This window comes from Mycteria americana, chromosome 14 (genome assembly GCF_035582795.1).
Source record: "Mycteria americana isolate JAX WOST 10 ecotype Jacksonville Zoo and Gardens chromosome 14, USCA_MyAme_1.0, whole genome shotgun sequence".
Taxonomy (NCBI): Eukaryota; Metazoa; Chordata; class Aves; order Ciconiiformes; family Ciconiidae; genus Mycteria; species Mycteria americana.
The window spans coordinates 10,565,115-10,585,930 of NC_134378.1; the positions used below are offsets into that span (position 1 = coordinate 10,565,115).

Sequence of the window (20,816 nt, forward strand, 5' to 3'; positions counted from 1 at the left end):
TGGAAGTGCCTACACTCATTCGGTTACTCCGTTTATGACCTGAAAATGTCTCAAGAGGCTGAAATTTTTATTTCAATACATTTAGTGAATGTTTTGCTTGATAAGATTGAATATTTCTGTCCCTACTACCTTCATAAGCATGGATGGGATTCACAAACTGACCCTGTGGGTCTTCATCTGGTCAGCGTTTCCAGGGCATGCGTATATACCCTGACATGACTGGACTCATTGCAAAATCCAGCAGAATGACCACTTTCCTTTAAAACTTGGCAGCCATGAGAAATGGTTATCATACAGTTTTATCCCTTCCCAGGGTCCAGGATATCAGAGTTCCAGTGTTACAAACCCATGTCTTCTGCTTTTGAAAGGGCACCCTAACCAGCAGGTTTTCAGCCTCTTGGAGGCCTGGGAGAAGGTACTCTCTACCAGCTGAAGCTATGCAGCTCAGAAGAAAATATTTAGATTAATTGATGCAGCAGAAGAGGGAGAAAGAACACTAAAATAGGAAGATGCCTTTCTCACCTAGTGGTGACAATTTACTGATGAGGATGAATTATGGATGCTGACCTGGCTCCTAGCACTGTTCCTAAATTTTATCTTGTGACTTCAAAAAAGGAGCCTGTAAAGTTCTGGGAGCAGAGACCAGAAGCAGGACTGTTTCCCATCTGTGTCTCTCAGGTCCAATTAATTTTGCATTATTCTCTATGCAGCAAAACAGCTTTTACAGAAGACCCCCCCACTCCATACCCAAAGCACCCAACAGGGTTGTTCGGGACATCCGTAGTAGATGAGAGTTTAACTCCCCAAGGCAGAGAGAGGAGTGAACAGGCCTGAGTCTCCCCTGTCCCGGGCGAATGTGCTAACTACAAGGATGCTACCAGAAAGTTAAGGTTTCTGTCCCACCAGCTGCATTTTTAAGAGTACTGAGCCTTTTCTCTGAAAGAGACAAAAGTTACTCCTTTCAGGAGCAGATTCCAGACTGGGTGCCAACTGAGGGGAGACACCACCCTGCAGCCCAAAGTGAGGTGTCTGGAAGACAAGACTAAAGAGTCAGCCCTGGCCTGGAGCCTTTTTGAGGGGTTGTCCTAGGCAGCTGCTTGCAGCGCCTTTGACTCCAGCCTGCCTTGGGGCAGCGCGCCTTAACAGATTTGGACGCTGTTCTGGTAGACTCTCCTCGCACGGTGCATGGGGGGGCCTCGGCTCCACTCGCAGATGTCTAGATCCTGCTTCAGGAGCGGGCTGGGTCCTCCACTGAAGCAGGCTGCTGGCGTCTCGCCGTCCACCAGCACATCCCCCCGCAGGCAGCGTCCGTGGGCCAGGAGGTGTTGGAGAGTTGTAGTTAAAGGGTGGAAGCAGAGGTATGTCTCTCTTCCTGCCTTGTTTTCAGTACTTTGACGTAATGTGAAGCATTTTGCCAGTTGCGGTTTTCTGAGAACAGATTGGTAAACTCTGACTTGTTGCATCAGCCTGACAGCTGACTTCCCACACAGTTCAGTGTCTGCAGCGCTCCGCTGGGGCCAAAGCTGAGCAGTGATTCATCCGCTCAAACAGGTCCAGCACACCAACAGTCTTTTAGTTGTTGTAATAATGCTGAGGATGGGTGGGAGGTAGTTTAATGCCCTTTGGTCTCACTTTAAACTACCTCTTTGTCCTCTCTGTTGCTGGGAAGTAAAAAGAATATGCTTTGTTTGAAATTTTCGGGGGGGGGGGAAGTTTCAGAATACCAAACCTTCAAATAGAAGCTGATGGCTCCAGTCTGGGCACAGACAATTGAGTTTGAGGGAATTTATAGCAAGCCTATCCTTAATGTGTCCCAGGAATGACTTGATTTGCTTTTTCTATTCCCTAGCAGAAGAAACTGTGGGGATACAAATTTAATACAGTCTAGGAGCTTGTGTTACAGTTTACTGTGTCCTTGGACAGCTGTAAATCCTCTTCTGATGTATTTGCTTAATATTTAGGCTTAACATGTTTTAACCACAAATCAGGCTACAATAATGAACCTGGAATCCGTCCAACCCTTATCCCAGAGTCCCCACAAACAGCTCCAGTCCCAGAGGTGAAATGATGGTGATCTACCTGTGAATATCCTGAATCCCCCCTCATTTTGTTACATGTGCTGAGAATAACAAGACACAATAAATCAGGAGCCTGATCCTCAGCTAAGACAAAGATTTACATTCTCCCGTGCTGATTTACACCAGTGGAGGAGCTGATTCCACCATGAACAAATATAGTGTTTTAATCTACCAATCGATCCACAGCTCAGCTAATGAAACTTTGCAGCCCTTAAAATGTCCTGGCTCCAACTTGAATGTCTCCTGCATCTGGGTTTTCTCTCATCAGCACTTTAGGGCTGGTACTGCATTAAAAACTGCACACACGACTACAGTTAAGCTTTTCAATAATGAAGTCACTTTATTTATTGAGAAATTTCATCACAGGATACATGATTCTTGGCAGGGCAACTCCCGAGCAGGAAGCCTGCAGTTACAAAGGTATGCATAAACGTGTATAAGGGCATATTGTTTGCCTTCTTTTTATTACAGGAAGGATATGGTTTGGTTGTGTTTTTGATGAGTTTTATTTAATTGTACACTGGGATTTTCCTAGACTTTAAGTTAAAACTTGACAAATATTTCTACCCCTCCTGTTATGTAGATGTGGGGAGAGGCTTGCTCTGTGTTTTGCACTGGTGCTTTGCAGACCCTACACACAGCTCTTCATCCCTTGGGCATGCCTTCCTGGCCAGCAGAGTTGGCATAGACATTGGGTAAGCATGAAGACTTCAGATAATTGCTGGGGTTAATAGACACTGGTCCAAGATGTGCATAAGAAGGATTCTGGTGAATCGATATTATTCCTTTTTAAATTTTAGTCTATAATCTTAGGGTTGTATTTACAAAAAAAAAAAATCCCCACAACCTTATAAATATGACAAAATGACAAAATGAACTAGCTAAAGACATTGATGATTTCTGCTTCCTGTGGCTATTTGATTGCCTAATTACAGTCATTTTGAACTGATTGCATGCTCTTTTAATTTATTTCACAGCATTTGGCTGTAAGGAAGGGCCTAATGCAGGGTATTTTTTACAGAGTAAGTATTCCTGAAAACAAATGTTCAGTCCTTTCTAACTGAGGACCTCTCTGCTTAGAAGACAGGAATGGACTTAAAGCAAAAGCCTGTTTTATCTGTAAGGCAGAAAACTGAAGGTTTTGAGTAAAAGAAAGTTTGGAAGCCTCTCTGGTTGGGCTGAGTACTTATCCAAGCCCTGGCTAAGCAGCCCAACCATTGTTATCTCTGGCTGACTCCCAGGCTCCCAGGTTAGGAACTGCAGTGGGGTCTTGCTCTGGAGATTGGTACCCAATCTCCCCATGCCAGCTCTCTGCTTCTACTCCAACCTGTAATGAAGTCAAGAAATATAGAAATGTGATTAAAAAGAAGAAAGCTGGCTGGTTTTAAACCTCAAGAAACATTTATTCCAGCTCCATTTTGAATAGGGGGTCAAGGTTGCATGTAGTTGTTTTAGGTGAGCCAGCTCTTTCCCTGTTCCTCATGTGCTTCCTCTTATGGTTTCTCTGAGGCGCTGTTAAAAGCCAGACTGCTCCTTCTGAAGTGTCATTTGCAAGTAAAACTACTGACTTCCTCAGTGGCCTTCTTAATTGCTTTCTACTGAATCATCTTTGTTAATCCACGGTTACATGATACAAAAATGGAACCTAAATGTTTGTTGTCAATTTTCTTTTAGGACATAGTTTCAGATAGTTTTACCATTGACTTCTCTGCATTATAGATCTCGTTATTTTGGGCCATCAAGGCGAAACACTTTTACTGTAACAGAGAAACAAAACTGTTCTTATAAGCATTGTGTATTCTGAGAAAAATGCTACTATCAATCCAAAGTACAATTAGAATTGCTTTACCAGGTTATGTCAGGTTGTGAAAACAGTATCAGTAGAAGAAAAGAAAAATAAATAAGTCTGCTGTGTTTTGCTAACTCTCCGGTTCTGGGCGTTTAGTCTGGCTGAATTGATGGGGAAGGCTACAGTTTGTTATCAGTGGTTTCACTGATCCTTGTGAATAGTGCCTCTTATTGCTAGACTAGCACTTAAGATAATGCAATCTCAGGGGGGTAAAATGTACACAAAATAACTGCCACAAACAAGTCACCCATACCAAGAGTTACAATTCAGAAAGTTGACTCCACATATATTTTCAAGGTGTTTAGGTGCTTATTTTGACTGCATAGTTACTACAAACTTTTCAGACAAATCCTTGCACAGTATCTCAGATGCATGAAGGAGCTGATTAGATGTGTAGTCATTATTGCAGAATTTGTGGCAAATGTCTGTCATGTTGTTTTTAAGATCCATATTACTGTGACTCCTGGGGCTCCAATTCTGCTGAGGGCTGTGCTGGGCCAGGTGTTGTATATGTGAACAAAAACAGTGCCCGTGTCTCCTCAAGTTTACAACCAAATAGGCAGTAGTTATTGAACTCTGCGAATACCAATACAGCATTAATTTCACTTACAAATGGTCCAGCTGTTAATGTCACACAAATGCTTGCTCAGTCCTTTCTTTTAAGATGAGTTCTGCCTGAAATGGTTTTGCTAAAAAGAGCACAAAAGTCTTTTTGCTCCAATAAATTAACTATAATGGGGCTGATTCTGAAAAGCCTTGCACAACGAATAGCTTTGCTAGTAAGAATAGCTTCATTAAGGAAACTACTTTTCCTCCAATAAATGTTTGCAGAATTGGGCCCGATGATAGCAATAAAAATTGTTTCTGCAAAATTATTTTAAGAGCATTTATATTGTTTACTCTAAAAGAGACTCTGAAGATAGTGACCTTTGAGCTTTGATTTTAGAAGTTATGTGACTAATCCCGTTTTTACAGATGGCTTTTTTTAATGTTCATCACAATCTTCAAGGAAGTGCTTGAACAAGACAGGATTTGAGCCTAAGTTCCCAAAGTTTCGGCTTTGGCCTTGTACCAGTAATTATATAAAGCAAATTGCTTTCATAAGCTTAAGCTGTCCTGTTAGTGAAAACTTTGTGCAAGGAACTTTCATTTTGCTGGGTCTCACCAACAGTGATGAAGCTCACCTTGCTCAAAAAAGCTGAAATGCTGGAATTTAATTAAAAACCCCACAAGAATCAACAACAGCAACAAAATCCTGAAACTTTATTATCCTGACAGGGACCTTCTGAAGTGCAAAAGACCAAGTCCTGCCTTGGAACCCATCTGGACCATGATTAGGGGAACTCCTCTGTAGTGCCATATTTACTAGCCTAAAGCATGTGTTGTTAATTTAGTGTGTCTTAAGTCACAGCCTCACATCTATAAAGTTTAAGCTCAGCAGGAAAACATGAAAAAGCACTCATATTAATCAGCAGTGCCAGAAATAAACCTGGATATCAGGAATTTAAACCTCATACTGCTCAGATGAATGCTGCAGCCTACAATATACAGCAGGGCTGTATATTTCCTCTCTGTGCAGGATGGATGTTAAAAAAAAAAAGGAAAAGAGTAAAGAAATGCATTTACTTAAAACACTTATCCTTGTAAGAGTGCTACATAAAATGTACATAAAAAGGTATTTTTCTCCCACAATTTAGGCAAACAGAATTTTTAGTTAGATATTATCACCTGGAGAGAGCCCAATAATAAGTAATTTAGTCTGGAGAGAGGTTTTGTACATTTCTGATTAATATTTACAAAAGGCTTTGTGTATTTTTGCTCTAACGCTAATGAGGCAGCAGATCAAGTTTAACAAAAAGGACACTGTAGATTGAAATATGGTATTGTGCCCATCAAAGTCTGCCTCCTCTCTGCTTGGCTTATGATGAATACCGTTCTTTAATAGCGGGCTGGTGTTCGTGAAAAACTTATTACAGAGACTAAGAGAGAAGCCAAGAATGAAGGAATGCCTGACTGGCAGCAATCAATCACTCCCTTTTAAAGATGAACTGATCCTTCTTTTTTTAAAGTAACACTTCATAAAAAGGTCTCAAACATAAATATGCAAAGCATTAGAGCAATTACATTCTGCGTGATCCCTGCAGTATTTCTGGTACATGGCTTGACTTTAGTGTGGTGTATATAATGAATGCAGTAAAATGGCAAATCTCTCTAAAAGACGACTCATATTTAGAGGAAAGTTCTTGCTGAAGAGTGTTAATTATCTGGAGCAGTAAAGTGAGATTATTTAGATTACTTTTAACAACATGTCTCCGTATAGGCTTTATTTTATTGAGGCCTTTTTTTCTTTTTTGATAAATGAAGTTAATATATTTTTAAAAAGGCAAATAACATATAATCTATATACAGATACCAAAAGTGGACAAGCAACTGATATATTTAATGGCTATCACATACAAATGTGTTCATCTTTACGTGCCTAGTTTGCATATGCACTTTCTGCAACTGTGCCTGCAATCACAATCATTTTACATGCAAATTAAGCATGCAAACATACACAGCTTTAAAAGAAGTTGAGTTCTCTATATGTAGTGCAGAAATACTGGTCTTCCTTTAACACATATTTCCTTGGTTGTGACTCCTCAACTAGCAAGTTGCAGACCCTTATTCAGTATTTAACAACCAAATCCCTGGAACACAATGTACCACTTTTAATGCAATATGGGAGGGTTGGAAACAGAAACTGATGTAGAAGAAAATATTTTTTTTTCCAATCACCACAAAAACTTTGCTCTACACAGCAAAAGCACGGAGTTAATTTAAGAGGTGCAGCCCAGATATTGCATCCAGGTACTTGGAATTTTTAATGACTTGTTATTTTTACCCTGTTTAGAGAATACACTTTCTGTTCCTAAGGGTCTGTTACTCTATTTAAAAACAATGCTAAGAATGGCTGGACAGTTGCTGTCAAATGTAATGGATGGTAAACTATAAAATGTTAATGAACTAGTAACTATAGAATCTAATATTAGATGCAAACAGTGTTGTTTAATATGGCACAGTTGAAAAGCATGAGCATCGAAACAGCAAAATGTCAGTAGTGAGATACCTGGTGGGTATTTGAGACCTCCAGTGGCTTTAGACTCTCTGTAAACACTGTCAGGAGAGGAGAATTAGCTCGGGTTTGTGGAGTTCAGTGAAAGTCAGAAATATTTTCTTCCTTTCAGAATAGGAAAATGACATTTGGTGAAAACGGAGGTTCTTTCCCCTAGCAGAGACAGTGTGGGTTACTCATAAAAGCATAATGGCTTTCATTCAGAGGTGCCATATGGCTGCTTATAAGATTTCTGCACAGCACTTGCTGTAGCAGTAACTAAACAAATGGCACTATAGTACAATATAATACCTGTCAAGAGCAGTGATAAAGAATGTTTTATTTCTCTGCTCTCTGTCCTCTTTTCTCCCTTCTTCCTTGGAAGCGGCTGCCTGTGTGAGGCAGCACCCACTAGATGGTACTGCCAGGCTTCTCCGAGCTGTCGCTTCTCCTCAGCCTCCCCGGCCTGTCAGGCACCCCCAAGCGCCTCGGGACACCGGTCCCCATCGCCTGCCCAAAGGAGGGATTGCTATGGGCAGGGACAGCTGGGCAGATGTGGAAGGCGTGTTCTTCCCACAGCACTGGCGCCTGCGCCAGCAATGGAGGAGTCTGAGGGAGAAAATGCTCATCATTTACTCTCTCTTAAGCCTTAAAATAAAGCCCAGATCTCCAAGTGGTGCTCAGCACCGTGGTGACACTTATGGAGAGATATCCACAACGGCCCTGAGCCCAGCCTGTGGGAGAAGAGCCTTCAGTCTGCCCTAGCTGAGCTGCTGGGAGCCCTGTCCCCGTATGGGGAGCAGAGGGGATTCAGCACCTCTGAAAAGCAGGCGCAGACATCTCGGTGCCTCTCATCTCCTCTCTGGGAAATGTTTATTATCTTTCCTTTTTGAGGTTAAATTAATAAATGTGTGTGTCAGATGCTAAGTTCCTTCAGTAAGATGCAGCTATAAAATACCAGCAAACAAATATGTTTAACTTGCATTAACTGCTGTCTCCTCGAGCTCTCTAAGCTGGTTAGCAATGGGCCTTGTTTGAATGTCGTTTAATTTTGGTGAAAGATGGCTCCACCTGCTTCACATGAGCAGAGGGATGGAAAATGCTGCAATTTCTGATCACCAGATAGCCTTCATATGTTGTTTACAAAATAACACATCTTCTCTCTGCCTGTGTTTTTCCCTGTAGGATCAATGCAGGCTTATACTAGCTCTGAAATATACTGGCTCCCTGATCGGCAACCTAACACATACGCTCTATCATCTTCTCCTTAGGAATCACACTCTAGGGAAATTCCGTTTAAACCTTTCCTGATTAAAAGCCAGCAATGACCACATATGTAGTAAATGTGGTTTTTTGTATGTGCTTGTCTCATTTCTTAGAGTACTTCCTTCACACAGTCTAAATTCAAGATTTTGCATGATGTATTCCTCAGTCCTTCCGTCCATCTGTCCGGATAGGCAGCTTGTTTGATGAGTTAACCATTCTGAACGTTTTAATATTTATGTGACTCTTGTGCAGCTCAGCAGTTGCTTTATGTGGGATTGCATATTTGATAAGATCACAGATTCACTCTGTGCCAAAGCTGAAGTCCTACCGAGGTCTGACTGTACTTCAGATGTCAAAAAAATATGAATAGGTGGTCTTAATGTTCTCCTCTGGTGCTATATCTGTCTATAGAGAATATAGCTTACAACAGATTAGAAGCAATAGAGGACTTGACATATACTGAGAGAGCAGTAAGAATGATGCTTGTTGACATTATCGGCTAAACCTGTAGGGGAATTTTCTTGTTTTCTTTCATTCTTTCTTCCACTCTTTCTTTCTTTCTGTGAAATTTGCTTATTTGTTCCCGTATGCCTTGCTCTTTCTATATCAAGTTCCAGTTTCTCTAGCTAAAATAGTTTTGTCAATGTAGGCATTTTCAACATACAACAACAAGTCTTTGCTTGGTACTCATTGCTGTTCTACCCAAATGGCTCACAGGACTGCCTATCTCCCTGTTGTTTAAAGAATATTTATGTGCAAACAGCCTGTGTAACTCTAATTCATGCTTATTGTGCCTAGTTAGGAATTCATTGAACTAGACTGCCTGTATTTCTGTGCACCAATGTACTGCAGTCCCTCTGCACTTCGGACTTCATGTGTAAAAAGGTTTGCAGCAAATGCAATTATGTACTGAATAGATTTGTGTTATGTCCACTTCTACACTGCTTTGGGGATGCACCCATATGTGTAAGTAGTCTGTGATCCTATGCAAATGCATTTGGCATGAAATAATGAATTCACCTCTTAAGCAAAAGAAAAAAATCCCGATTTTCAGTCTTTTATAGTAGTGTCGCAAATAAAGCAATCCTCATGAAACATGGATTACTGTTGAATGAGTCATGGAAATTCCTACCAAAGTTTTGTGAAATCTGAATATGCAGTGGACTGGGGGAGAAGGAGAGGATATTTCTGCTGACATGTAATGTCTTGATCCTATCTCATTCTTGTTGTTAGGAACAATTTCTGTGGTTAGATGCCCAAAACAGAGCTTGCAGACATGCGGATTTCGTAACTTCCATTGGGAAATTGCATGCTAGCATCAGGATATGGCTCTCCATAGCACACACTGACCTGAGTATTGAGAATGTCACCTGGGTCCTCTTAACACCAGTTTATAAATGTTGCTTTCAGAGTCTGGCTCCAGAGATGGTATTATAAATGTGCAGCGGATGGAATAGTACTTCCTTGTCAGCTTTAGTTTTAAAAAATACGGCATGAGACATACTAAAACCTGGGACGAAACCTGCTCATCGGTGCTGGTGCATTTAGTACAATTTACATCAGTAGGTGTCAACAGCCCATATTGAACAGTACTTCCATACTGTCCCTAATTCATGGCATGTTAAATACAAAGTAGATTCATTATTTGGGCTCGCAGGCATAGACAAGCCCTGTGGTTCCTTCTCTATCTGTGGTATAGCCTGGTTCTTAGCTCTGCCCTTCAGGGTCTCTGTAAGAACTGACTCTAAGCTGGTTGTGAAAGAGACTGCAGGCTACACCGGGTTGTCATTGGATTCGCACTGAACTGTACCTAGTGCTGTATGTCTTGGCTGAAGTTCAACACCGTATGTTGTCGGAATTCATGGGCAACACACCAAGATAATGCGAGGACCCAGAAGATGAATTTGCTAATATGCAATCACAGGACAGAGACACTGCTTTTATTAGTACAGTATGAATCCGTATTCAACACTCCCCCAACTGTTAATATACAAGAGCGACCAAAAGGCTGATTTTCCAGTGTGGAGGCATTAGCTAGATTTGAAAAGGAAGGACCATAATACAGGGCTATAGAGTTTCTGTTTCTCTGAACCTGATATATTGATAGGTCACTGGAGAAGAAAATTTGGGACAGTTTCAAAGATGGCACTCTAAAGTGGGTGGCAGATGTGGAGTATTGTGCCATTTCAGCTTGTGCACAATATGGCACAGGCTGAAAAACAGGAGATACAAATACAAGGGCATATTTGATGTGCCATCATCTCAAAGGCTTGTTCCTTTATCTGAGGAGGGAACTGTAATCCTGTGGAAGCACTAAAGGAAATCTAAATTGTGAAGAGTTATTGGCATTCTGTAAAGTAGGAGTATGCCTAACATGCCATAACAAGAAAAGGTAATGCAGAACTGTAATTAACACAATGTTATTTTTAATTCACAAAAATACTGTTTATAGAGCTGCAGTGAAAGAATCTGACTCTTAATGAAGATTGATTGCAAGTCAGACTTTGCTTTTCGTTCTGCAGATTTTTGTTCGCTACAAGAAGAAAGTGAGCTAGTAGTGAGATCATTTGTTTGTAGCACAGCGTCCCTTGAGTATCCTCTCCTCTTTCATCACAGCCAGGGGGACTTCTGCTTCACCCAGCCCAGGCGCTGCAGCACAGAGGGATCATGAGGCTGTCTCCCTTTTCTCCCTGCATACGACCTGCTCCTCCCCACCTCTCAGCAGTTTCTGCTCCACATAACAGAAGCCCTGTTTACTGTAGTGCAGTAGGTAATATAATTTCCATCAAATTGCTGCCCCAAATTAGTTTGATTGAGCTCCAGTTATGAGGTCTTCTGCATAGAGTAGCACAGATCAATAGGGCTCAGTAGGTTAGTCTATCTGAACAGAGCACATTTTTTGGTATGGGACATTTCCAAAGCACTATACAGCCTCTAGGGCCAAGTGGAGAGGATCCCAAATTTCTGCCAGGTCACACCATCCACATCAGCATACTCAAGACTATACCAGGCCACAGACTTTGCAGTGCTTTGTGTGTTGCGCTTTTTGCTACAGGTTACACACAGGTATTTTGGAGAGCTGAGAGCAGCGGCCAGTGTGGGAAAAGTGAGCCTGCAGAAAATTTTGTAGACAGCAAATGACCAGGGCTCCTCATAGGTCCCCTTTCTCCCTTGCCAAATAGATCTGGGTGGGATGAGCAGCCCTGTCTCGCAGCCTTACAGCCTTCCTCCCACGGGCAGCATCTTCGCTGACCACCACGGTGATAAAAGGTAGTCTCATGGAGCCACTCCTCATCTGCTCCAGGTCCACTTTGCCTCCCCAGCCTGTTTTGACTACAAGTTAATGAAGGATCATACAATCAGCTCAGCAGAAATTGTACAGGGGTGCCCTTGCAGGAGCAACTTAGAGAAGAAACTCATTGAAGCAGGAAGAAGTCTTGCTCAGTTAAGCAGTAAGAGAAAAAACACATTTTACCATAAAAGGTATGCAACACAAAAGTTAAGCTACCCTTCATGTGTCAGAAAAAGAAACTGAATATATTCCTGTCAATTCTTGTTTGAAGTATTTCTAACAAATTCCCTACACCCTTGTACTGCCATAAATAAATGTAGAAATACCATCCATTAGATGAAGTACCACCCAAGAGTCCCTTCCCAGGTTTTGTAAAGCCATGCTCTAATCACACTGTAACAGAGTTTTCATTTCACTTTACTGCTAATTAAAACTGCAGAATTGTGTAGCAGTAAATTTTACTGATGATCAAAACTGTTTGTATATCTTGTCACATAACCTATGCATTCCCAGGAAATGAGAAAGCTTGATTCTGCTTCAGATGAGACTAAATTTGAAGGAAACTTGAATATCAAATGACACAAGTTAAAAAATGTGAGACAAGATTCGTAAGGGAAGAGGTTTTCAGATCAGCAGTTGAAAGTAGAGCTGGATGAAACTATTGTATCAAACATTTCTTCAAATCTAGGCAAAGTTTTGACTGAAGCTTGTCTGTACAAAAAGTAAATTGGAGCAGAATTATGACTTCAAGTGGAAAGTGAATCTGGGTTGAAGTGACGCTTGAGACCCAGAATCTGCTTTGCACCTCGAAACGGGACCGATTTGAGCAGTTTGTTCCCACCCCTACAAAGGGCCACCTCGCAGCTCTGACCTCCTCTGAACTTTCAGGGTGTTTGAAGAGCGGGGCTCTGATCTCAGCATTGTGTATCTGCTCACCTCTACTGAAAAACACGTCAAGGGAAATGCAAAAAGGGTGCAAAAACCAAGTGAATGGAAACAATCAAACAACAGAATTTTATTTTTTTTCCCATGGAGCCTCATAAACTGAAACTGCTGAAGTCTGCACAGGAGTAATTAAAATGCTATATACCATGTGTTTCAAAGACTATCTGTATTTTCCATTCTGCTGCTAGTATCTAGTAAAATCAATCCCTAAATGCTGACTGCCATTCAGTTCTGAGGCAGAGAAGCTTCAAATTCATATCTTGATTTGATTTAGGGGTTGTCTGGGGAGTTAAAAATCTGGGGCTTTTTCTGATGTGCAGATCTGTTGTTCCTTGTCAGGTTATCATTGCTTCCTTTACTTTCTTCAGGGTTTATCCAGTTTACACATATTTGAAAGGTAAATTCATCCCACTTTCAGCAACTCTTTCAGTTTTTATCTCCAGAAGTTGTGTGCTCTCATGCTGCATTTTTTTTCACTGTGTATATTAAAAAAAAAATGTGCAATTTTGGCAGGGTTGTAAGCTACCCTCTTAAAAGCAAGGAAGAAATTTTGAATTAAGAGTAACTCAGTATGGTGTGACACTGTCCTCAGCTCACCCCATTATTCCTGTGTGTTGTGGCACATATGGCATTAGTACAGTGTGTGAGATTCCCTGCAAAGCTAAGGAGAGGTAGGTTGATTTAAGGACATGGTTTCCAGCCAGATTTTCAGCTTTAACTTTAAATTTCCTTTGTGTTTGGGGAAGAGAATTTTAAAGTCGATCTTAAATGTTATTTCAAAGAGGGGTTTTTTTTTTCTAAAAGCTTCAAGTGACACTATCTACTGGACTTTTTAGCTGCAATTATTTTAGAAAAGAGGCATATAATGTAAGTAAGTGAAAGTGTGAGATGTCATGTCCTTTAGGAAACTCAAGATATTTGTTTGTCTTGGTGACAGTGGCAGTCTTCTCCTAAATGCTGTCCCTTCTTGACATGAACAAAAGTGCCTGTGAGCAGAGCACTGTTAGCAGGACAAAATATCTGTTTTGAATCCCCTGGTAATACTCGTATGTTGACTAAAGTTTTGACAAAAAGACCATCAACTATTCTGATCTTCAGGAGCTTTCTGTTGGATTGCCAATAATGTGCTCTTTTAAAATTAATATTGCAGCATTTTGCTCAAAAAAAATTTAAATGCAAAATAAGAGGTCCTGACACTTGGAATGTGGTTTGAAAGGTTGCCCTTGTCTGAGGGCAAAAAAAAAATCCAATCATAAATATCTGCATTTGAAATATTTGAGATATGGAACAAACTGCTCAAAAGTAAACTAAAGTATCCATAGTAATCACCTGGTGAATACTTTCAACAGAGTATTTATTTATAACTATGAGAATATTTAAGAAAATGAAGTATTTTCAGACAGAATAAACAAAACCATTTTCAGCTAATAAATTTATTCCGAATGATCCTCCCAGCTCTAACCCAAAGGGACTGTATATTCTTGTAAGAGTCATCCATTTCAAATCAATCTTTAAGCAGGTAAGAGTTTTATGCCATGAAATACCACCTAATGATGTGTTTAGGATACAAAAGCTAATGTAATAGCGGCTTTAATTTGTCAACAGCTTCCCCCATGAGAGTTTCATAGGGGTTGCAAATACCCTAGTCATTTAAATGCCTTATTTACAACTGCATTAGGCACTTGTATACATGTTCTCATAAAAATACTGCTGCCTATTTTCATTCATGATTGTTTGTTGGGATTGCAATTTTTAGGAATTTTGATTCCTAGTTCTATGGTGCTTTTGTTAATCCCAGTAATTACCTATCAGCTTTTTAGGCTTCTTAAGTACTCCTTAGTTTTCTGGGATCTTATGTTATAAGTTTACAGTTACATGAAAAAGAAATGGAATATTAAAAGAGAATGCATAGCTTCCTGCCTTATTTGGCGTAGCGCCAGACAAAGGTCCCAGGAAGTTGTAATTTGATGCCAGAAAGATAAGAATAACAGATATGAATACATGAAAGCTCTCCTGGACTCCAGACAAAGTTATTCAAAGCAATAAAAGATGCAGGTGACGGATTTTTTAGGACCTGACAATAACATTGTCCATTATTGCTGAAAAGTCATGTGTAAGGTGAAAAAGGCAACTGTTCAACAGAGCAGAGCAACATTACGCAAGAGTGAATGCCAAAAGGAATAAAACGATGTGTCAAATTGAAATTTTTAGGGGAATGCAGGGAATTACCCACATTAAAATTTGGCTGTGAACTATGAGGCTAACACCTCTTCTCATATGCAATATGAATTGAGCCTTTTAACAACTGCAGATGGTCAGAACCTGTATTTCACTTGTCTCAGCCTGTATTTCTACTATATATTGCAATTAATCTTTTTCTTTTTTTTTTTTTTGGTAGCATTTTCACATAAGAGGTACATAGAGTGCAACATGGCTGTCTGGTCACGTTTGCTTGTGCATCTGTGTCCAACAGCAATGTTCATGACCCAGTGACAGCATCATGATTCAAACAACACACAAAGCTAAAAACCCTCCAAATTATTAGATACCAGTAGAAGCACTGCATGCCCCTCTTTACAGGTCACGTGATCTGCATTGGCCCCATTCTCCACACTGGCTCCGTCTTCTCCTCCAGCAGCCAGGGGCATGGGCAGGGGCTGGGGCTCCCCGGCTGTCCCAAATTCAGCTCATCCTGTTTGCAGTGTGAGGGGATCACTGGGTTTGGGGGTCCTGGGAAGTGAGCGGATACAAGATGGGGTGCAAGATGAGGGATAGAGTTTCTTGCCACATTGAGGTGAAGGAGGGAGGAGGACATAGTGATATGCCAAGGATCACCTTACTATAAGGTGGTCCCAAGCCCTCCAGCAAGAGTTGAGACCCTGAAGAGGAGGGGACAGAGAGGACCAAGAGGGAGGAACCCTCATCCCCTCTCACAGTTCCCCTGGATCCTTGACCCAAAAGATTTCCTAATAAGGAGTCAGCATTTGATCAATTCCTGTTACTTTTTTGGTGTCATGGTCATGAAGGACTCAAACAGTACTAGAAATGGTTAGGAAGAAAGAGAGAGGCACAGTAAACATAATCTAGATTTTGTGGATTAAACTTTTCATTGGGTGACATGTTGAAACATAATTTATTTGCGTGAAAAGGTTTGGTTAGAGAAATATAATTTTGAAAGTCTTAAAGAGGCATCCTGTCAAAATAGTCTGTTTTCACATTGCTTGAGCAGAAACAGCTCTTGGTTTCAAAATTCAAGATAATTGGAAGAAAAACTCCTATAAAACAAATAAATGAACATGTAAAAACATCAGCACTGGGAGAAAGTGATTTGAAATGATCAAAACTAAACACTTCAGTTAATATGATCTTTTTTTAATTAGCCGATGACATAAACTTTTCTTCATGACTTGGGAGAAGGAAGATTTTAAAATCTTGAAAGTTCTCACAGGGTAGGAAATTCATTTCCCATCCCGTGCTAAGACATAGCTATACAGCACTTTCTTATATTTATCTTCCTATCCTTCTATGCAGGATAAGCAGGAATATAAATCTATAAGTGAAGAGACAGGTTAATATAAATGGTTTGAGTGAATCTCTTCTCTGATCATTTTTTCCTTCCCTTGCTTGATGTCACTGTATGAAAAATCTCACAGCAACAACAAAATGTATGGTAATAGTTCAAAACAAAATTGAAAAATTTCTGAAAGTTGAACTGGAAGCATTTTTGTCAGAGTTTATTGGGAGTATTTTGTATTTTTAAAAGTTTAGAAAACTTTTATGACAAGTAGATAAATTATGAAACTCTATGAACATGGAATTAAATGGAATCTGAAAAGTGACAAACAGGGAAAAGAGAGAGCATATAATTTTAGAACACAAAAAGGTAACTAAATTTGAAAAATTGCATTAGTATATCATTTTCAGTATGTAAGCCATTAGAGAAAAAGTGTAAATTACACCCTGTAACAAAGTAAAAATGTTTTCAATGTTTAAAGGTAATTTTGTATTACTGCTACTATTACTTAAACTCTTAGCTCTTATAAATATCTGAAGACAGGACCCCTGGTGATATTACCTGTGTCTTAGGCAAAGAGCAACAATTTCAATTCCATTCAACTACATTTGTATTTTGCCAAGTGCTATCAAGCACTGAGTTGCATAATTTGCTATCTAAGTGAAATAGATATTTTTCGTGCTGCACATTTATCACTCTCCTGTGGGCCTCGTTACTGACAATCAAATCATAAAAGATGTTCAAAATTGTCATGATGCACTTATTTTCTCATGATATTTGATACAAATAGTTTCTTCTACAAAAATGGCCTTTTTTTACCGTAGCATTTTAGAGTAGTTCTTAAAGAAACAGGATGCAGTTGTTTTTTAGCAGATTCTACATGGGCATTTGAAAAAAAATAGCTTTTGATAGCTGATCCTATTTCTAAATACATCACTTGAGTCTCATTTCTAGGAAGGGAGGAATTTATACTAAGTGTAAGCTGATAACATAGCAAAATAAAAATATAGAAGAAATTGTATTTGTACCTGTAAGTCTTGCATTTATTTTTTTCTTTTCTGTCTTTTAACATGAACTCAGACATTGTAAAAGGTAATTTTTAATTTATAGAACAGTAGCAGTACAGGAAGCTATAATACCCATATCATCCGCACTACCCCCCAATATACTATAAGATTTTGGGGAGAATCATCACAAGATAGTTAATTCCCTAGGCCCATTGAATCCTCACTGCTGTGACTGATAAACCAGCACTAAGAATTTCTCCTAACCTGGAGCAGGAAGTAGACTGAGAAGAAGATTAAACTCATTTCATATGAAGCCACTGATCCTCCAGGAGTGTTTGTGTCAGTCATGGAGGGGATATCTGGACATGTTGTCTACAGAGTACCTTAAGCTGGCCAATCCCAAAGTTCAGAGCCAGCTGTGGCTTTAAAAGAGCACTTAGAGCTCCGTCCCCAAATCAAGGTAACAATTCACCCCAAATAACTTGTGAAGCAGCCTTGAAGTATTTTATCATATTGTGCAGTAGACCCAACAGATCTCTCCTTGAGCAGGCAGTTTCCTTAAAAAAGAAATGAAGGAAGCAGGATGGCAGGAGGATGCCTGCCTGCTCTGCGAGTTTTCACTGCATTTTAAGCAAGAGACATCTTGAGGTTTGTGCTTACCCAAATACTTATGCTTGCAAAAGCAAAGCCCATAAACATTTGTTTAAGGCTGCCCTGACATACAGAGTATTTAAACTTTTCACTGCTGCTGCTTGTGAGACATATCAAAATGTACATATTTTTTCCAAGATTTTATTCCCTGCACCCTTCTCTATGATTTGATGTGCCAGTTAAAAACTGATAGTCTCTAAGGCTATGATGGAGATAGGTGATTCGTGGTAGAAATATGGCACCGCTGACCTCATGCAAAGGAACAGCTGATGTTACAGTAAGAAGATGCTGGATATTTATTTGTAGGTATAGGGGAGAAATATATTTGTTAGTGAAATGGAGCTTGCTGCAGAGTGCATAAAGGTGAATTATTTGTCAGAAGACTGAAGGAGGTTTATGCAATATAGTATTATTGAGCCGGGCTATTAGCAGAGTGAATTGCTATTGTGACATGCCATTAAATTGTTTTTAGTGTCCACAAAGGTATCATTCTGGAGCAGGCTTGGTTAGTAACAAAGTTATATATTTACTGGACAGCAGCAGATCTCAAAATAAAAATAGTCTATCTGACCATAAAGTAAAATAAGAGAGAGGAGGATCTTGTGCTGGAAAATTTGACCTTTTGCACCGCTTCCAAGCACTGCTGAAGTAACCACAAGCAATTTTCTCCAACGTGCACAACCCTGCAAAAACAGGACTTTGGTCCTACTGCCTTACGTGCAGAAAGGAGTCCCAGTGAAATAGCCTGTGAGCAGACAAGGAGTCAGAGCAACGCAGAGGATTGGCTTTGCCTTGCTGCCGGCTGCCGCTTTGTTTATATGCATGATGCCTTCCAGCATTTACATATGGCACATAAGCTTCACCACCCTTGTCAGACCACCTTATGACGATGACTCCAGTCCCATCTAGTCTTCTCTCTATTTTAGGCAGGAGGGTTGTGAGTTTCTGTGGATTTCTCCAAGTCTCAGGCAAGGCTTTGTTCGAGCTCAGGAGGGCTGCATAAGCTCCTCTTACTGACAGTCAGTCAGTATTCCAAGTCAGTATTCCAAGGCTGGAGTCATCCAAGCCTTGTTCTTCCCTTGGTCATTGTGGGACCAGAGTTCATATACTACGTCTTTTGTATGTTGCAAAAGATGTTAATAATCTTCCCCGTGTCCTCACATAAAAGCAGGTTACAAGCGAATGAAACTGCTAGTAGAGAATAAGGTTAGAGAAACCATAGACACAGATAGAAACATTAGGACTGATTACAATGTTCCATCTTTAACTTTGGAAAACATATAACATTACAGCGTTCAATTGAATGCCTTTAGTTTAACCATATTTATATCCTGATCGGAAAAAGAAGAAAAATTTTCCAGGATTAACATGTTAATTTAACAATGCAAAAACAAAGAAGGAACTCATAACTTGAGATTTGTTTAGGGGAAAAAAAGAGAATTAAATATATGTATATATGTATGTATAGTTATACATATTAGATTAAATGTTTTAGAACATAAATCAGTGAAAGAAAAGTAATAAATAATGCATGGTGAAAATGTGATAATGTTTATTAAGAAGCAACAGCCTTGTCATCTTCATTTTCTTCTTCAGTGATTCTCCCCTCAAAGGGTTCACTCATTTGGGACTCCCTGCAATTTAGCCTGAGGCCACTCTCTCTAATTCTTGGTTGGAAATATACCTGCTTTGCAAAAATAAGTTAAAAGCAGAACAACTGTGCGCACTGAAGGTCTCCCCATTAAGCTCCTTAAAGGCCAGATAGTGAATTTTATGCTCTTGTTGCTGTGGAAATCTGGAGACAGACAATAGCAATCCAGAGAGAGAGAGGGAAGGAGAAGGCAAAGAAAACGTGTGAGAGGAGACCTGAGCCAAGGCTGCTGGGCTCGAAACCTCTTCCTTCCACTTATTGCTCTTCTGACCTGAGACACGACATATTCCTCACTACACCCTTGTTTCCTGACCTGTAGAAAAAGCTTTCTGAACCTATAGCAGTGAGCACAGCCTATGCGTCTACACACGCAGATCAAAAGCGCCAAACAGCCCTTCCTGCTTGTGGAGCTCAATTTATCGCCACTGAAAAGCCCTGCTCCTCCACAGGTGGGAACTGGCTCTGCTGGAGCTAACTGAAGCCTGAGGATTTGCATTACCTGAGACGTGAAGGTCTGGGAAACAGCACAGAAATGCAGAACATTATTATTCATTAAAGCATTGTTTGTAATCAGGCACCTTTGCCCTTCTTCTTTCTTTGTCTAATCTTTTGTCCCTAGCCAGAATAATGAGGAAATTTAGACTACCAGTTAAAGAACTTTAGTACTGATAATTTGCAGTAGCTAAAACAATATGTTGCCGTTAGTATGCCGTGACATATAAGCTGCTTAATTAGAGTTGCCATTTAATCTGTTTCTGTTCATTCATTTGCACTCGACTAATATAGGAAAGAAAGTATACCCACCTAAGTTTAACAAACACGAGTAAATCTTTGTAGTGTGGAAACTAGAGCGTAATGATGATGTGGGCATAGAGCAGGCTCTAAATTTGTACCTTCAATCACATATGTGAATGCAAAGAGATATCCACAACTGAACATGTGTTCTTGTGCACAGATGTAGGTTGTCATTTCTAAATGTCTCCCGCAGTGGATAACATTAGCTTGCTGGTATATTTATGCTTTTATTATTTACTGAAGCTTTCCATGGGACATAATTCTAAATTATCCTTCTGTGGTTTATTAGAGTCTATGGGATTTTATTCATCAGCCCAGCAAGGCATTAGCAAAAATAAAAAATATTCATAGTGTTCATTGTGGTGTAAATAGATCAAGAAGATACACTTGGACTTTAGATAGAGGGTAGATATGCGTTACAGAGGTAAAACACAACCAGTAAGAGCCCTTTATACTATGGAGCCTCTAAGGCCTCCTTATTGCAATAAGGGAAATGTTCAAAGCCTAGAGTAATGGAGGAGCTGAGTGAAACACATGTATGTACAGACACCTGTGCGTCTCCTCTGCTCCCCAAGTCATTAATGCAACTATTTCTCTCCAAAACAACAGTGCTAGCTGTTGGTAATGCAGTGAGAGCCAAAAGTAGGCAAGTTTTTTCTTGAGAATATATGTGA

At 40.0% G+C, this 20,816-nt stretch overlaps 1 protein-coding gene across 7 annotated transcripts in view; it reads left to right on the forward strand.

Moving 5' to 3' along the window:
* Positions 1-20,816, forward strand: part of TSHZ2 (teashirt zinc finger homeobox 2) — a 233,804-nt gene that overhangs the window by 58,807 nt on the left and 154,181 nt on the right. The window contains exon 1 of one of the 7 annotated variants that reach the window (XM_075517625.1): positions 2,446-2,498. The exons of the other annotated variants lie outside the window; for them this stretch is intronic. Within the exon in view, the coding sequence (XP_075373740.1) occupies positions 2,450-2,498 (49 nt within the window). The 5' untranslated portion in view covers positions 2,446-2,449. Of the gene's footprint in view, positions 1-2,445; positions 2,499-20,816 lie in introns of those variants that run through there. 7 annotated transcript variants of the gene reach the window in all.